Genomic DNA, 19,005 nt, shown 5'->3' with positions numbered 1-19,005 from the left:
ATGGTGTTTGCAAAACTTACATTTCACAGGAATATTCTCCATCTGAAAATCTTAGAAAGTCGTGCAAATAGTTCCATTTTGCTGTAAACTTCACATTGAATGAGCGCTGCTGCGCGCATGCGCGCCAAATCGGAGCGCAATAATTCTGACTAATATACATTTTGCTTGGAAAATGAATAGGCTATGCGATATTTTATAACACCAGAAATATCTTCTAATTATAATAATTTATCTTTAGGATGTTGGATCTCATTAAACTACTTATAATAAAACAATTGAACAGAAGTAGGCCTAATTCAGGGAAGACATTTTTAAGAAACCAAATATAATAAAGATACAAAATATAGTTTTGAGTTTAGGACCTAAGCTACTTAAAAAAGATGACTTATACTTATTTAATTAGAATGCTGAGAATTACAGCTTTTAAAGCAATCTTTTTTTTTTTGGAGAAAGCAAGAAGGTTTGGTTAGATTTATACAGTTATACAGTTAGTTATGGAGAGGATAACATGAAATTAAGAGCAAAAGTATACATTTTGAAAAGATATGTGCAACTCTAAAATCAAATAATATTCCATAAAAAAAAGGAATACATATTAGCCTATAACTAAATAACCTTCCCTCCCTTAATTCTAGTTATTTGTTATTTTATTTATTTACTTATTTAATATTTAAATAATATTACTTTAATAACTTATTATGAATTATGTGTCATTATAAGAGTTTGATATAAATATGTGAATGTTTGATTTTTTCCCTTTTTTTTCATATGTAAAAGTGTCTAACTACTTAATGGTTGTTGTTCTAATTGTTTTTATGTGTTGGTGGGTATTATCACAAAAGAAAAAAGTAGAAGGAACAATAAGATTTATTGGGGGAAAATATTATGTCTTTAAAGGAACTGTCCATTTGTATAATTGTGTTAAATGTATTTGAATTGAAAGACATAATAAAGTACATAAAATATATATATATATATGCTAAAATATTGGTTGTTGGACATTAGATGTGCCTTATTTAGAATTTTAAACCTACAATTTAGTGTATTTTTAGGATAATAACTGTAAAGGGACTATTGTAATGGGGTAAATCAAGTGTAGGTTAATACAATTACTAAGCTCAGATTCATCTTAATTCATCTTTTGTAATGATTTCTTTTAAATGTTGTTTCATATTTTTTTTTAACTATCTAATTAAATCACAAAACATTCAGCCAGTAAGAAAAGAAAACTTGTAGGATATAGCCTATATATATATATGTATAAACCCAGATATATATATGTTTTTAGGTCTATATTGTCTAATTTATCATTGTAGCCTTAAGTTGATTTTCTTTACTGTATATTTATTTTTGGACTTATAGTGGTTAATAAAGTCAAATAATGGTATGAGAGATTGTCAGTAATTGTGTTCCTATTGGTCAGTGTTAGAGGATCTGTGCAACAACTGAGGCTTAGCCTGACAGTTAGCCTGCCCTGGACCAGGCTAGTTTCCCAGCATAAGTTGCCAGGGTAACTGAGTTTGAACTATTTTAAGTTTGCTTTATGAAACAGAATCAACCGACAATAAGTCTGACTAACCAAAATAAGTCTGGCTTATACTCTAATCTTGGTTTATGGAACAGCCCCCAGGTGTGATAAGATAATCTGTAGAACCATCAATATAATCGAGACTTTACCTAGAATTGTTGGAAGGGAAGAATTGGCCCAAAATCTGCCTGATTATCTTGTAGTGTGTGGTTGCCTTTAGCTATCTAAATGGGGACATTACATAGACTTTGATTTTTTATATATACAGCTAAATACTATAACCTAAACCTTTCTGCATTTTTACGATTAAAAAACAAACAAACTTTATTATAAATGATAACCCCCACCCCACGCCCCACACACACACAATGTTGGTTTTCCATGTTTTATGGGGACTTTCGATTGACAATGATTTGTATACTGTACAAACTGTATATACAGTGAGGAGAACAAGTATTTGATACACTGCCAATTTTGCAGGTATTCCCACTTACAAAGCATGTAGAAGTCTGTAATTTTTATCATAGGTACTCTTCAACTGTGAGTGACAGAATCTAAAACAAAAATCCAGAAAATCATATTGTATGATTTTTAAGCAATTAATTAGCATTTTATTGCATGACATAAGTATTTGATACATCAGAAAAGCAGAACTTAATATTTGGTAAAGAAACCTTTTTCTTTGCGATTTGCAATTACATCATACATCAAAGAGATCATACGTTTCCTGTAGTTCTTGACCAGGTTTGCACACACTGCAGCAGGGATATTGGCCCACTCCTCCATACAGACCTTCTCCAGATCCTTCATGTTTCGGGGCTGTCGCTGGGCAATACGGACTTTCAGCTCCCTCCAAAGATTTTCTATTGGGTTCAGGTCTGGAGACTGGCTAGGCCACTTCAGGACCTTGAGATGCTTCTTACGGCTCCACTCCTTAGTTGCCCTGGCTGTAAGTTTCGGGTCGTTGTCATGCTGGAAGACCCAGCCACGACCCATCTTCAATGCTCTTACTGAGGGAAGGAGGTTGTTGGCCAAGATCTCACGATACATGGCCCCATCCATCCTCCCCTCAATACGGTGCAGTCGTCCTGTCCCCTTTGCAGAAAAGCATCCCCAAAGAATGATGTTTACACCTCCATGCTTCACGGTTGGGATGGTGTTCTTGGGGTTGTACTCATCCTTCTTCCTCCAAACACGGCGAGTGGAGTTTAGACCAAAAAGCTCTATTTTTGTCTCATCAGACCACATGACCTTCTCCCATTCCTCCTCTGGATCGTACAGATGGTCATTGGCAAACTTCAGACGGGCCTGGACATGCACTGGCTTGAGCAGGGGGACCTTGTGTGCACTGCAGGATTTTAATCCATGACGGCGTAGTGTGTTACTAATGGTTTTCTTTGAGACTGTGGTCCCAGCTCTCTTCAGGTCATTGACCAGGTCCTGCCATGTAGTTCTGGGCTGATCCCTCACCTTCCTCATGATCACTGATGCCCCACGAGGTGATATCTTGCATGGTGCCCCAGACTGAGAGAGATTGACCATCATCTATTTTCTAATAATTGCACCAACAGTTGTTGCCTTCTCACCACACTGCTTGCCTATTGTAGCCCATCCAAGCCTTGTGCAGGTCTACAATTTTATCCCTGATGTCCCTACACAGCTCTTTGGTCTTGGCCATTGTGGAGAGGTTAGAGTCTGTTTGATTGAGTGTGTGGACAGGTGTCTTTTATACAGGTAATGAGTTCAAACAGGTGCAGTTAATACAGGTAATGAGTGGAGAACAGGAGGGCTTTTTAAAGAAAAACTAACAGGTCTGTGAGAGCCGGAATTCTTACTTGTTGGTAGATGTGATTCACAATGTGATTTTATGGATTTTTGTTTTAGATTCCGCCTCTCACAGTTGAAGTGCACCTATGATAAAAATTACAGACCTCTACATGCTTTGCAAGTAGGAAAACCTGCAACATCGGCAGTGTATCAAATACTTGTTCTCCCCACTGTATATAACCCTACTTCTAAACCTACCATCACAGAAAACTTTCTGCATTTTTACATTTTCAAAAAACATCACTTAGTATGATTTATAAGCCGTTTTCCTCATGAGGACCATTTACCTACCACACACACACTCCAGGAAAAAAAATGCATATAGCCTAGTAGATTTACAGTAACACGACACACAGTGACTTTCATGGAAAAGTAATTTGCATTATTTCCACTCTTGTGGCTGTGGTCATTAGGAAGAAAGGGTACCGGCAATAAATGGCCAGCTGAGATTGAGATAAGCCACCGCTGTATCTGTGTGCTCCCTAAGAGTCCTTTACCCCATGTTCATAAGGCCTTGCCCTTTATAATATACCACAGCCAAGTTATTCACACTGATATGTTGTCACTGTAAATTGACCACTAAGCGGTTAGCATACAGACTCTTGTGATTAGGAAGCTCCGATAGGTCCAGCAGCCAAAGTTTTCCATCACATACAGAGTGAGAAAATCACTTTTGCTCTCAGGCCTCAGTGGCAGTGAATGCTGAATCTTTTACCAGTCAATTCAAATGTATACAATTATCACCATGTATGAGAAATCCAATGCACAAATAATCCTGATGAATGTGAGTTACATTCACACTTCCTTCTAAATGACTAGTTTAAAGTAAATTCTTTTTGACTTGAGTCAACCTAAAGCTGTTTTGATAGCTTTTTCAGTTCTTTGTATTTTTGAAAATGTTACAAAGAAAACATTCCACTCCGGTTACAATGCATAAACAAGAACAACATACCTAAGTGTCGAAAACATGACCTTTGAACGTCTGCCACCACAGAAACAGGTCAATATTTCAGCTTCACTGTGATTGATGTGTGGATAATACTACAAGACACATTGTGATGCCTGAGACATTATTGGTCATTCAGTGTATATTAATAAAATAATACTATTAATACTACTACTAATTCTAGTGCTAATAACAATATAAAATATGTTTATATAAAATATATTGTTAAAATATATAACAATTTCACAATTTCGTTGATAAAACTACACACATAACTTAAATGCCTTCACTACCACCCGTCAAAACAAAAGTATGGTTGAACTTGAAATTATGACAGAAATACAGCAGAATGTTCTAAACAACATGATTTTAGCACTAATAATAATTTTTTTCAGTTCATCATAGTTTTTTTAGGAATATCACACAATGTTTGTCCATGTATTCATTTAAACTGTAAACCTCTGCAGCAGTGTTTGACAAAAAAAAAAAAAAAAGAAAGGAATTTCATTTGATTACATTTAAAATAAATTATTAAATTATTATTAAGTTAAAGTTATGCATTCATTTGATTTTTTTTTATTATTAAATCATAAGACACAGAATCCAGGCAAATTCATTTCTGGAATACACAGAATTTCTGAAAAATTAAAACAGTTTTTATAGAGCACTTTAACTGTTAACATTTTAATAAATTATTTAATTGTATTAGACATCAATCTTTTTATATTAAATATATAATTAAACAATTAAAAGGAAATGGTAAACAATGAATATGGGAATAAATAAATAGATTTCATAGAGCAATATTTGCTCAACTACCATAGCACATTTATGTGTGACAATAGTTTTTAAGGTGTTCTGAGTGCATGTTTTTTTAGATTATTGCTGTGTGGTTGCAACAGTAGGGTGTTCTGAGTAGTTGTTTACTGGCCCATGTCAAAAGAGCCCACCCACCAGACAACCAGCATAAGCATGATAAAAAAATAAAAGAAAAAAAGGCTTGATTTTCATAATAATATCTTGTCTCAACTTCTCAACAAGCCATATTATTTGAGCAATCACTCATGTCTGTAGCACAAATAGTGCGGAATAAGTTATGCGTTAGACGCTAAAGTGCAGTTTGTAATATAGCTGTTTGTGAATGTAATGATGTAAATTCGCTCAAGGATGCAGTGAAAGAGTTGTCAGAAATAACAGTCTCACTTTCTGTTACATACCTATGTAACATAAGACATTTGCATAATGCCAGCCTATGTTTTTCATTGGCTGCCCAAAAACAACTTCTAATTTGATCTGCCACCAAACACTGCAATTGTAGCTGAAACTAAGAGTTCTGACTGTTTGAGAAATGAGGTGACGTCCAATGCATATTATGAGAAAATTAAAGTGTTTTTTGACCTTTGATACAAGTCAAAGGTTATTGTACAAGAAGACCTCCAAAATTACAAAATGAGGAAATAACATAATAATGGCACTTTAGGGGTAAGAGGTTTGTTTTAATGTATGCACACTGTACAGTATGAGAAATATATAAGATATAGTGGATGTAGGTACAAATGGAAAGGAGTCAACATCTTCATGCGGTGGGAATTGAGATTCAATTCTAATGCAGAACTGGTTTACATTTATGTTGGTAGAACTAAGGAAATGGAACCATTAAGTGATTTCTGACAATTTAAATCAACACCTAAACCAACAATTTTGTAAATATTTGTTATATGTTGGTTCTGTGTGTGTGGTGTGCTTAAAAAAAATAGTGTTTGTATATAGTCCTGGCTGTGTTCACAAGAGAAAAAACAAAGTGGATCGAACCTATCCAGGGAGCATCAAAATATTCTTGTAGCAAATCAGCAATAGTATCTGCTCATGATGGGAGAGGAGAGAGAGTGAGCAAGCAGGACATATGTAGAAAGACGGTAGAATGAGAGATGGCTGACATATTACCAAAGAGGAAAAGGTCAGAGGAATATAATTGGAGGAAGAAGAAGGGTTACGGTCAGGCAAGAGCTAGGATCCGCAGTAATACAAGCTTTCCAGTGCTGGAGAGACGTTAGAGAGAGGGAAGGCCTGAAAATGGACACTGAGGTTTCTTTGTTTTTGCTCAATAGGGCAACCTGTAACCTGGGGGTGGTGGGGGGTGTTCAATCCACAATAATGATTTAAAAGTAGCCCATTCGATTTCAAATATCAACAGTGTTTCTCAGCAATTGATCATTGCATCTTTAAGTGGAATAGAAACCAGAATTGTTAAATTTCTCACGATTGTCATCCATACTTCCTGTATGCCTCTGTTCAAAAGATGAAGGGGGGGGGGGGGGGGTGTTTGATCTGACAGAGCTGCTCTCGCATGAGGCCAAAGATGCCGCCACATCTGGAGAATTCCTGTTTCCAGCAGAGCAATGGGACCAAAGGAAAGCTCTGATGAGAACAGCAGATTCACGCTCTGCTTTTGGAGATCCCTAAACACAAGGTCATAAAGGAGCTCTGGAGTTGAGTGTCAACAGACATCATCAGAAGAGCAGGGTGCTGAGTAACAGAGCAAGTGTGCTCATCCCATGGAAAGTTTATATGATGACCCATGAGTCTATCAAACAAGATTCCTTCTTAGTTTTCCACATTTCAAATGTTCTTTTAATGTCACAATGTAGCGGAAATATTTGAGGTTTCAGCAGGGCTCAAATGTGGGCAGATGTGAGAGAGGTTCAGGAATGGACCAGAATGCAGGGTCTTGAGAAACTTAAAAAAAAATATATATATATTTAAATAAACTATATTTGACTCAATGCGTCTTAAAAATGCAAGAAGTTGACAGTTTAATAAACTTGAACTAACTTTCTCAAAAAGATGCTCTTTAAACTGTTGATCTGCCATAACTCTAGATGAGCGCTGCAGCACAGAGAACAACCTCATCACCGAGGTTTGCCTTGGTTGTGTAAATCATGGAAAAAGCCACACTCTTCTTGTCTGGCCAATCCCCTGTATTAGACTACAGTAATATTGTGGGGGCAAGAGAGAGTGGCTATGGGATGATGCCGTTGGTGGAAGAGCCTCTGGCCAGCTATCTTTCCCCCGACATTGCATCATCCCTAAAAACCCTGGTGCTGCCCACCAGACCCTGCTGTGATACATCCGCGTTGGTGGGCAGGGCTTATATGGCTGCTGGTCGAGTCTGCACACCATGGCAGTACTACAAGCATACCGGGCCGACCTTCTAAAGGATATTTACGAGGGCGAGGGACCAACTCCCGATGACATTACGGAGTTGCGTAAGCTCCAGTCTTTCCGAGTCACCAAGGAAACCGCCCCGCGCTATCGGCCATTCCATGGCGGTTATGGTAAGAAATTTATGGCAAAATCTGTCTGGCATCAAGGAAAAAGAGAGGGCTTTCCTTCTTGTTGCCACGCTTTTGCCTTCTGGCCTGTTCAGCGACGCAGTAAACACTGTCGTCGACAGGTTTTTAGGAGGCGAAAAAACAGTCTGCAGCCTTAAAGCAGTATTTACGTCACCGCTCAAAATCCAAGAAGTCTGCCCCCAGTGGGCAGCCAAAGCCATCCACCAGTTCCTTAGCCTACAGGCAGGCACAAAAAGAGAGTGTTGCCTCTAGAGCCCCCCAGTCACGAGAGCTGGCAGTTTGGCATCGAGATGTCATCCTTGCCTACATCCAGAGCTTGGGGTTGAGACTTAAAGAAAAGTATGTTGGCGCCAGCCCAGAGAACCACATTCCTGGAAGTCGTATGGGACTCGGTAACGATGCGGGCACAATTGTCTCCTGCACGGATCGAGTCCATCCTGGCCACGGTGACCAGGATAAACTAGGCCAAGCCATCATTGAAAAACATTTTCAGAAAGTGTTAGGGTTCATGGCAGCAGCGTCCAACGTCATTCCATTTAGCCTACTGCACGAGGGCCCTGCAGTGGTGGTTGAAAACCAAGGGGTTTTCCCCATGGAGGAACCAATTCCGCACGATTCAGGGTTACGCGCTATCTATGTGGAAAAACCTTGGTTTCTGTTGGGAGCGTCATGTCGCCGGAAAGTCGCTTTGACAGACTCCTCCCTCACGGGCTGGGGCGAGGTCATGAACGGCCGCTTTATGAGAGGTCTATGGCAGGACCATCTTTCCTCCTGACACATAAATTGCCTGGAAATTCTGGCGGCCCTCTGAGCTTGGAGGAGCTGTCTGCCAGACCTCAAAGGTCACCACGTCCTTTTGAGGTCAGACAATATGTCAGTGGTGGCCTATATCAATCATCATGGGGGTCTGAGATCCCACCCTCTATGCAGACTGACGAATCAGATCCTCCTGTGATCCCAGGGGAGACTGTTGTCTATCAGAGCAACATAAATACCAGGGGAGCAGACATCCTGTCGAGGAAGGGGCTGAGGCCTGGAGAATGGAGACTTCACCCCGAGGTGAGACGTCACACTGTCCACTGTGGTACTCCCTCACACATCCAGCCCTGCTGGGGTCTGATGCCATGGTGCAGAGGAGGCAGTTCAGTGCGTCTGTACGCATTTCCTCTGATCGCTCTGCTCCCGGGAGTTCTAGAAAGGGTTCGCCGAGACCGAGTCAGTCCTCTACCAATAGCCCCGTTGTGGCCGGCCCGAGTATGATTATCTGACAAAACATCGCTCCTAGACGGCCCTCCTTTGGAGATTTCCATCAGGAGGGACCTGCTGACGCAGGCAGAGGGCTCAATATTTCACCCTCGGCCAGAGTTATGGAAACTGTGGGTCTGGCCCCTGAGGGGGCACAGTACAGAGCGGCCGGCCTATCAGCAGGAGTAGTCAGGACCATACTTAGCTCTAGAGCTCCCTCCACGAGGAAACTGTACAACCTAAAATGGAATGTCTTCACCAATTGGTGTAGCAAGCGTGAGGTGGACCCAGTTAACTGCCCGTTGGCTTCAGTGCTGGAGTTCTTCCAAGATCGCTTCTCGGCTGGTCTTACCCCGTCCACACTCAGGGTGTACATGGCTTTGCAGCTTTCAACGCTCCTTTCACCCTGTAGCCCAAGACCGGTTGCCCACTGAAGCTAAGCAGAGCTGAGCCTGGTTAGTACCTGGATGGGAGACTCCTGGGAAAACCAGGTTGCTGCTGGTAGAGGTGTTAGTGAAGACAGCAGGGGGCGCTCACCCTGTGGTCTGTGTGGGTCCTAACGCCCCAGTGTAGTGACGAGGACACTATACTGCCAAAGAGCGCCGTCTTTCGGATGAGACGTTAAACCGAGGTCCTGACTCTCTGTGGTCATTAAAAATCCCAGGATGTCCTTCGAAAAAGAGTAGGGGTGTAACCCCGGCATCCTGGCCAAATTTGCCCCTTGGCCTCTGTCCATCATGGCCTCCTAATCATCCCCATATACTGATTGGCTTCATCACTGTCTCCTCTCCACCAGTAAGCTGGTGTGTGGTGGGCGTTCTGGCGCAATATGGCTGCCGTCGCATCATCCAAGTGGATGCTGCACATTGGTGGTGGTTGAGGAGACTCCCCCCCTTCTGTGTAAAGCGCTTTGAGGTCTCAGATAAAGCGCTATATAAATGTAACAAATTATTATTATTTGGGTGATGGGCCCCTGAGGAGACATCAGCTGGTCGAACGTTTCCTCAGTGGGGCTTGGAGGATGAGACCTGCGACTCATACCAGAGTTCCCACATGGGACCTGGCAGTGGCATTCAAAACAGTCTCTCACTTCCGCTAAAATGGATCACAGATTTTTAAGACATCACTATTGACTTCAGCTTCTCATCACTAGAATCTAAAGCGTCCCGTCCCTATGCTATAAATACCAGCTGGCTAAAGTGACCATTGACACATCACGGAGCAATATGGGTTGGAGATAAGTGTTCGGTTGGGAGTTTTATTCAGTTTTTCAACTGTACGTTGGTTAAGAATGAAATGGCTAGAATTTAGGTGCTGTCAAGTACGACTCGCAGTCTGTGAGGTAAACTAAACGCTATTGGCTATTTGAAAAGGGGGAGGGGTCATTCATTATGTACCGCCTTAGCTTCCTGTTTTAGTGGAAATAATGTCAACGCATCATACAAAGTTGCGCGTTCCAAGGCACTTCAGTGGGCCTTTAAATCAAGCCACAAACAATGCCAAATTAGAAGAGATAAGCAAGCATTCTTTTAGCAGTTAACAAGCTATTTTTATTGATCAAATCTGTGCCAAGTAAATTAGATCTGGAGAACGGGATGTCCTCATTCAACTATATAATACAAATTCACATACTACTTATCACAGCAATTAGCGTTAGCCTGGTAGTTACCTCTCTTTAGCTAAAATGTTGGATTCCACAGGGAAAAATGAAGGAGGAGGAGCACAGCGAGGGGGCGGAGCAGTGGCGTTGGATTGAAGAGGACGTGCAGGATACTTTCAGCTGGCATTACAATCCGCCTTCAAGTTTTAAAATTAGGTATATGATAACGTTCAATGAATAGGAAAGCCTTTTTGCAGATGTACAGAATCTATCTATTGAAACCTACCTCATCATCAGACAATGATTTTCAGAAAAACCTCAAAACTTAAGGGTCTAGCGACGCCCTTGGTTAACACTAATGATCGCTTAGTTGTCCTTGTGGCATTGAGAAAAAAGAGAATGCAACACGTACTTGCATTGCACTGCATTATTTAGCAGAATTATGAACTGCATTTTAAAACGCAACAATTTACAAAATCGTAAATCATCTAAATCATTTGTGTTCATGTTCTTGCATTCCCTTTAGAAAATAATATTTTTTACACAAATAATATACTTTAAAAGAACATGCTTAAGTGCAAACTGAATGTAGTCTTTTTCTGGACAATTATAAGATGTTATTTACAATGATTTTAAAACGGTTTAGTTTAAATTAGTTTAAATGCGTATTAAATGCAATTAGTTGAACTTTACTAAAGTACTACCTTACTAAAGTGATTTCATAATTATTTTGTCTCTGGAATATGGTTAAAGTGCACTATCAATGTACTGACAAGCATTTATGAAAAATACTGTAATGTCATTTCCATTGGAACCTATGTCCTGTCCTGTGTTATATATATATATATTACATATTTGTAATGGTGAAGTTGCATACATTAAATGCAATAGCACAAAACACACTACATTTGATTTAAAACAAGGTACTTTACGTCAACATCAAAATAAGTGTAATTTTTCAAACCATGATTTAAAATGTACAGTGTCAAATTGTAATTTAACATTATTACAAAGTGTACGTTTCAAAAGTGTACTTTAGTGCTATCTGCAAGTACAGTTTAAAAAAAAAAAAAAAAAAAAAAAAAAAACTTTTAAGATCAGAAGTACACTACAAGTCCACAGGCCAGACACAAACTTGCATCACCCAGATGCCAATATATGCCATGATGACTAATGGGCTTTTTTGGATGTGCCAAACCTGAAGTCAGTGACATTGTTTGTGAATGAAGGCACGTCCTGGAAACTTCCAATTCCACATATAATGATCTAATGTGTTGTTCTAATGATAAAACCATTAGAATATTTCCAACTGCTCCATCAGACACCATTTTTATTCTTTCCACCAACAAGCGGACATCATGAACACGATTGTGGGATATCATAGAACACATTGGCACTGCCTACAACAATGATTGATGAAGGCAGGACAGTAGACAGGACATTTTGCAAACATTGGATTCAAACATGTAAATGCCTTGCTACCTCCACACAGTGAGCCAAGAAAGAAAAGATACATTTGTAATTGTCCAGTTGGAGTTTTTAATGAGATCCTCAAGTGCGACTTGCCATTTTTTAACGTCTGGCAGAGAGCTGAATGTATATCACGTGAGGCCGTTTCATTGACTCTTATTTAGTGAAAGGCCGTTTGAGGAGGGAATTCACCGGGATGATTAAATGACATCCAGCTGGGGGAGGAAGTGTCTTCGATGAGCATTTCCTGCATGACAATGCAGCGTTCTTCAATGAGTTAAGCTTTCAGTAGATGGCCTGTCAGATCATATTAGTGTTGACCTGGAATAGCCTCAAAAACGGCCTGTGTGCAGAGGTCCATCACACACACACTAGGGCAGAGCTGATATCAAACAGCACCATATCACCGGTAGCATGACTTGTCCCAGACATTCTGATAAAAAAAAAGCCATCGTATCTGAACTACTTTTTCCACATCTAATCAGTGAGACAACATCTTACTATACTGTCAAATTAAATTAAATCCAAATGAAAAAAACATGCTTTGTGTTTGTTTGGCTTTACTAAGCATATTATTAAAACTTTAAAGGGTCATGAAACCCTAAAACACATTTTTGAGATGTTAACAGTAAAGGTTGCACCTCACTGAAAACAACAAAAGCACTTTTTTCTTATTAAGAGAAAAGTGATTTTATTTTATTTTTTAGCCATTTAGTTCTTTCGGTTTAAAAAGCAATGTTGAATCAACGTCACAAAAAGTTAACCTGGAGTGATGATTGGCTGCAAGTGTACGTCTACGTTATCGGTTTCTGAGATTTTCTCTGCATTTATTCATGAGAATGAACGGTTTTAATCCAATCACTGCGCTGTATTACGCATGAGATCGCATTACGGCGGAGAATTCAAAGGTCACGAAAGACCGTTTCAGCTCTGTTCGTTCACATCTGCCTGTGCAGCGTTGCGTTCGGATACATGTGTCGTAAGTGTGTGTTTCCTCAGTACAGAAGTTTGACTACCAGGAAAGTATATATGGCTGTAACAATATTTAATGTTACTAAACAGTGCACCTGATTATAAAATGTTTTCAGATATAATCAGGCATCCTATTAACAAACTAAAAAAAAAAAAAAAAAAAAAAAAAATCACCACAAAATTCCAACCTCCAAAGTCACTCTTTATGGGAATTAAAGGAATTTAAAACAGACAAATAATGCATTCGAGACTGACTTCTCAATCTTTCTGACGATTGTGAAAATCAGTGAAGTTATTTTTTTTTATTAACAAAGATGAATAAATAATGTATCAAATGTATTGTTCATTGTTAGTTAGAATCAATTTAAATATCGGTTTATGTGATCCCATGAGACTTGCATAATAAGAATCCAGAAATTCAAAATAAAAAAATAAAAAGTTAAGTAGAAATCAATGTTGAATTTTCATTGTTTACGTGTGGTGATCTGCTGATACCAGCAGCTTTACAGACAGCAGCAAGAAGCCCAGACTCAGCACTGTCTCTGAGAGATGCAATGACACACCAAGATCCCTTCACCACCACACTGCTCTGGAGTCTTACCGCTGAGCATATATTGCACTAAAGTCAAATAATCATATCTTTTCTACAGAATGATTCTTTATATTACATTATTCCTGATTGATATTGATTTGGAATGTTTTGCTGGGAGTCTCCATTAATATTTAGTTAACAGTTAAATCATGCGGCCCGTGTCATCATGTCCCAGTCTTACCCCCCCTTTCTCTCCCCCCACCTTCCTGTTGGTCTAGACCAGAGGTGCCACTTTGGCTTCTTTTTTTGGTAAGTCACGTTAAAAATCAAGGGGCATGAGTTGCGATATTGAAAAATATTGCTTGTTAGAAAAATCTTACATTTCATTGCATTTATGGTCGCTGTTTTCTCCAACACATTGATTGGCACTGTCTGCTCACAGCTAATAGCCAATCAGTGCAATAATACAAGTGCTGTAGCCCCCTCCTCCCCCTCATTGGAGAAAAATTGTGTTCAATGTGCAGGCATGTGACGTTGTTATGTAAATGCAAGAAATGATAGTTAGTAGACTTAAATAGATGTATGTAATGCCGCCAACAGAGACGTACAGAGACGTACAGAGACAGAGAGGAAACACAGGAGATGATGGACGGTGTAGGGACGAGATATTTTGAAAATATATTTATAATGTAGGCTTATTAATCATCACAGGCCAAACCTATTCTGCTCACCGGTGATCGGAGGATAGTGCGTGCCCTCCCGCTTTGTTCCAATATGAGGATTTTTGTAAATTAGCTACTGTTTTTGCTTTTCAAAGTCATATTGATTTCAGTTTAATATGTTGCAGGCTCATTTATTGATAATAAATAGCTGATAATAAATCATATTGGGCTTGTTTGAAGCTGCGGTTGCTTATTTGTCTTGCGAGAGTTGGCAACACTCTAGAGTCTAGACTATCCTGTCTAATAGAAACAAAAGTGCTCATTAAAATATGTAGAGAAACTGATAATAAAACTAAATTGCCTGTATAGTTAGCACAGCAAAAAAAGAAAAAGAAAAAAAGATACCCACATCTTTTGTTGTCCGTGTTAAAGGCCACCCGTCCAATCAAAATCAATACAATATTTTAATGCAAATTAATCTCTCACTTGTAATCTAGTCTAATTAGGCAGATAGTGCACTTTGCATGACATGCTTGAAAACCATGAAAAAAAACTACACAAGTAATGGAAAATATGACTCGGACTACATTGAATACTGCTTCACTTACAGCGTGGATAAACATGGTTTGTGCAGACCACAATGTGTTATGTGCTGTGAACTATCATCTGCCGAAAACACAAAACCATCATAATTCATGAGATATTTTTAACGACAAAGTAAAAGTAAAACTAAAATATCAGTGTTCCTATTAAGCCTATGTCTTGTTAAATGCTTCTGCATATTGATGAGCCTGTGCAGTTTATGGTACATAGCATTAAGTTCAATGTGCTTTTTATTATTATTTATTTTGTACACCAGACAATTTTGCAACACTTGAATAATAAGAAAGCTAGATCCTGAAGCAAAACCAGTTAAGACTTTTTCGTATTAAAAAAGTCTTGCTTTCCACTAGTCTACTAGTGGAAAACATCCTAAATAAACACCTTAAAAAAAAACCTCTTATTGGATGGAGCATACATATTAATGTATCAATCTCCATCAATAATGGAGAAATTTCCTTGGCCAAGAGAACACCTCTTCACAATTGAGCTCAAATGACAAACTGAGTGATTAAAGAAAAATAACTATTTGTAATATAATAAATATATAACAAAATAAATATATTTTGACGCAAAAAAATTTGGCTAAGTCAACATACTACATGTAAAGCTGCGTAGTAAATACAGTACCATAATATGTATTATTCTGGCCTTTTATGCCAATTGATATTTGCATGGACATGCTCTAAAGTATGAATAATATTAATTTTGTATGTAATGTATCCTCCGAGACTGCAATGAAATAAGCCTTGCCTAATATGAGAAAACACCATAAGCAGGCATTCCAGTAAAGCCTGTGACATTCGTGCTTACCTGTCTGTCATTAGTACCACCACACGCAGCTTTTGCTCTCAAGTCAATTGGTTCAATACTAATTTTGTCATGATATTCATCAGAGGAGGTCACCACAACAACATCTCCACACTGATGTCCTACACGCACACTTTGAGCTGCTATGCACTGTGGGAAATAATTCCAATAAGTTCTCTGCATGTGAAACTAATCAAAGACTGAATTAATACCTTTGTTAAGTATCTGCATTTATTGGCTTGTCCTGCATTAGATTGCTCCAAAAAAAAAAAAAAAAAAATGACACAGGCTAATTAACATTCCAGTGGACAACAGTTGACTTGTGTATTGTGTATCCTCTCTGTGCATTTTAAATGAGAGAGGAAATCACAAAAACAAGTTTACGGCTTATTTAATTCAAAGGATGAGACATCATCATCACCCTCTTTCACATGTATGTCCCCACCCAGCTACTGCACTGAAAAACTTAATGTAAACACACACATAACAGGCGATGACAGAACCTTATCTAAACAACTTAACTGTAATGTACATAATCATTCATACTATCTTGCAGCCGTTGCGCAAATATTGCCACCCAAACTTCACAATTAAGCAGACCAAAAGTTTCCCAGTATGCAGCTGCAACGCAGTGCAAGTACGCAACAAAAACGTTACATTTTACGACACCCTTAGTTACTAATACGCCAGGAAAACAAAAAGTATACATACTTGAGCCAATGAAACAGTCCGTAAATCTTCGGAAACAGCTTGTGGAAGGCGGACCATCTTCCATGTCTGACCGCAAGCGAGTAATGATAACTCTTGATATGATATGCGTCTAGTTTAATGTCGACCCGCTGCTATAAATGAAACGATCCGACCCTGAGACGCCGGATGACATCAAAGCACGTCAAATCTAAAAGACGCGGTAGAACGCCGTGTTTTACGCGCCCCGTACGCACATGTATCTGATGTATCTATGTCCAGTATGTAGACTCGCCCCGTCCTCTCCTCTTAGAATAATGTTAAAAAATGAAGGCAAGAGGCGAAGAGGGCTCGTCTCGAGTGGAGCCGGAGAACGGCGTTCGCGTATCTCCTCCCCGGCTCGCCGCACTCTGGCGCAGCTGCTCTGCTCCGGACTGCTGTAGTGTGCTTTCCCACTGCTCGGGGGGGAATGGGGGCGTCATTTCTCAGGGTTGGACATCCTCTTATGTTATAGAGTCGAAGCAGGACGTTGGGGAATTAATATAAAAGCAGCGTTTAAGGATATGGGTGCTTATAAGTGCTTCCACTAGAGGCCATTCTTCGCTATAAAGACACGTTGGTGCATTTCGGGTCCATCTCAGTACATAGAGTTCGGATTTGTTTCTTTGACTTGTAGATGTCACAGTCGCAGTGAGTACTTTAACACGCGTAATACTGTTTGTGCGTAAAAATAACGCTGTCAGGAGCCATAAACGACTGCATTTTGTGACAAGGCAGGCAGCAGAACTGGAGAAAACAACTGTTTGCTGCTGCGGACTGACGCGCTCTGACGTCAGCACGCGTCAATGAGAGAGAGAGAGAGAGAGAGAGAGAGAGAGAGAGAGAGAGAGAGAGAGAGAGAGAGAGAGAGAGAGAGTGTGTGTTTTGTGGTTGAGGACAAATCTGTTTTTCGTTTTGGTACAGCGTACTACTAACGACAAACTACTCTTGCATTAACGACGTTTTCCCCCTCCAAAAATTTATATTTATATAAATATATAAACTACGAAATGACGGTGCCGTCAGACGTAGCATCATTTCTGTGCAAACATTCGTCTGCTATTTTAATTAATGTTGAAAATGAAAACAAATCCATTTATTATTATTATTATTAATGACATACATGCATACATATTTTTTATGTTATCTCAAGTGCACCACATGTTGTTTGCTCCTAATCTTAAACAATAATAAAATGAAAGCAAGTTTGTACTGTGGATCTGAAAAGAGTAAAATATTTGTATGTGATAGTATGATTTTGAGATGGACACATACACAGTATGGTTTTAAAGTAGGCCTGTGTTTTTCAAGAAAATATGATTTCCGTCTTTCTACATTAAAATCATGTTTGATTTAATACATTACTTACCATGTCTTAGTAATTATTTTTGAAATATACTAACAATTCATGAATCAAAGTAAATCAACACTAGATTTTTATTTTTCAATGTAGGCTTATTCATAATTATAAGTGTCTACAGTATTCTTACTAAAAGTAATTTCTATTTATATTTGGCCATCATGAAAGTGCAATTCCTAACTCTAGTTCAGTCTAGAAAATTAAGAGCATGTGTTAAATTAGTTTTTAAAATATCATGTGTTATTTCTATTTTGCCGACTCATTCACTATAATATCTATTATAAAGCATACATTTCTAATGTATCCAATGAAGATGAACAAAGATAGTAAAGGGAAAAGAAAAAAATATGCCATGACAACAATCAGGGAAGAGGTTAAATCAGTGTTGTATAAATTAGAAATAAGATTAAGTTTTATTGCTGTTATCCCATTTTTAAATACATTTACAATTAAATGTTACTTTGTATTAAAAACAAAATAGTTTCTCCCTTGGCCTGTAATTATATTATATTTTATTTGTTTTTATGTACTTATGTGATTTCTGTGTTTGTTTATAAAAAATGTTTGCACAGCCATAGTGCACAGTATGATCATTATCCGAATATTGTCCTAAATGATCAGTGTCAGTTACAGCACTAACAATGATTAATAGTATTTTAAATATACACACACTATGTAGATAAAGAATCTATTCATTTCTTAAATGCAGTTTTTTTCTGTAGCCTAAAACACCTAAAGATGTGTATAGTGCTTCAGACTACCGAAAGAACACACATTTAAGATAACTGGCCAAATATGTTTAGGTTTCCATTTGCCAAAAGCATGCAAAAATTACATAATAATACAAAATCTGGTTTCACTGGTGTCGGTTATATCATTTTGAGTCAATAATGCACTTTCACCTTTGAGAAGGTTCAGTTTGTTGCTTCAGTATGCTGTGCAAGTTTGCAGCTCAGTTCTTTGTAATTATTACAGGAGTTGGGTTTCTTTTCCAGAATCCTTTTTTACCCTGAGGTTTATTCAAAGGATTTCCTGTATCATTTTGACGTCCCATTGACGTCTGTTGGGCCCCACACTTTCCAAAACTTAGAAATATTTCTTCATCTGGTGACTGAGCATTCAGATGTTCGAGTCATTGGAGAGAAAAAGAGCTTGCATCTGGTAAGAGTAGGCCTACATCTGGTAAGAACTGTGCATAGTCAGACATAGTCAGTCAAATCAATAAGACTTGCAATTAATTAGTTTAAAACGTTAAACTAGTTTAAGAACACATTAGGTGTTTTAGTAATGGGACTCCTGTTTAAACAACTAACAAAATGATTGCTTTTTTGGTTGCTTTCTGTATTGTATATCAGTGTGAACATCACTGGAGTA

At 38.5% G+C, this 19,005-nt stretch overlaps 1 protein-coding gene across 3 annotated transcripts in view; it reads right to left on the bottom strand.

The window, feature by feature from the left end:
• The window catches only part of pde10a (phosphodiesterase 10A), a 93,555-nt gene extending 76,495 nt beyond the window's left edge, over positions 1-17,060 (bottom strand). The window contains exon 1 of one of the 3 annotated variants that reach the window (XM_079635728.1): positions 16,257-17,060. In XM_079635728.1, the coding sequence (XP_079491854.1) occupies positions 16,257-16,320 (64 nt within the window). In that variant the 5' untranslated portion in view covers positions 16,321-17,060. The remainder of the gene's footprint in view (positions 1-16,256) is intronic. The other 2 variants (XM_079635727.1, XM_079635729.1) reach the window with 2 other exon arrangements.
• Between the last annotated feature and the right edge of the window lie 1,945 nt (positions 17,061-19,005).

Source organism: Phoxinus phoxinus (genome assembly GCF_949152265.1).
Source record: "Phoxinus phoxinus genome assembly, chromosome: 14".
Classification (NCBI taxonomy): Eukaryota; Metazoa; Chordata; class Actinopteri; order Cypriniformes; family Leuciscidae; genus Phoxinus; species Phoxinus phoxinus.
This window is presented reverse-complemented; position numbering and strand designations above follow the sequence as displayed.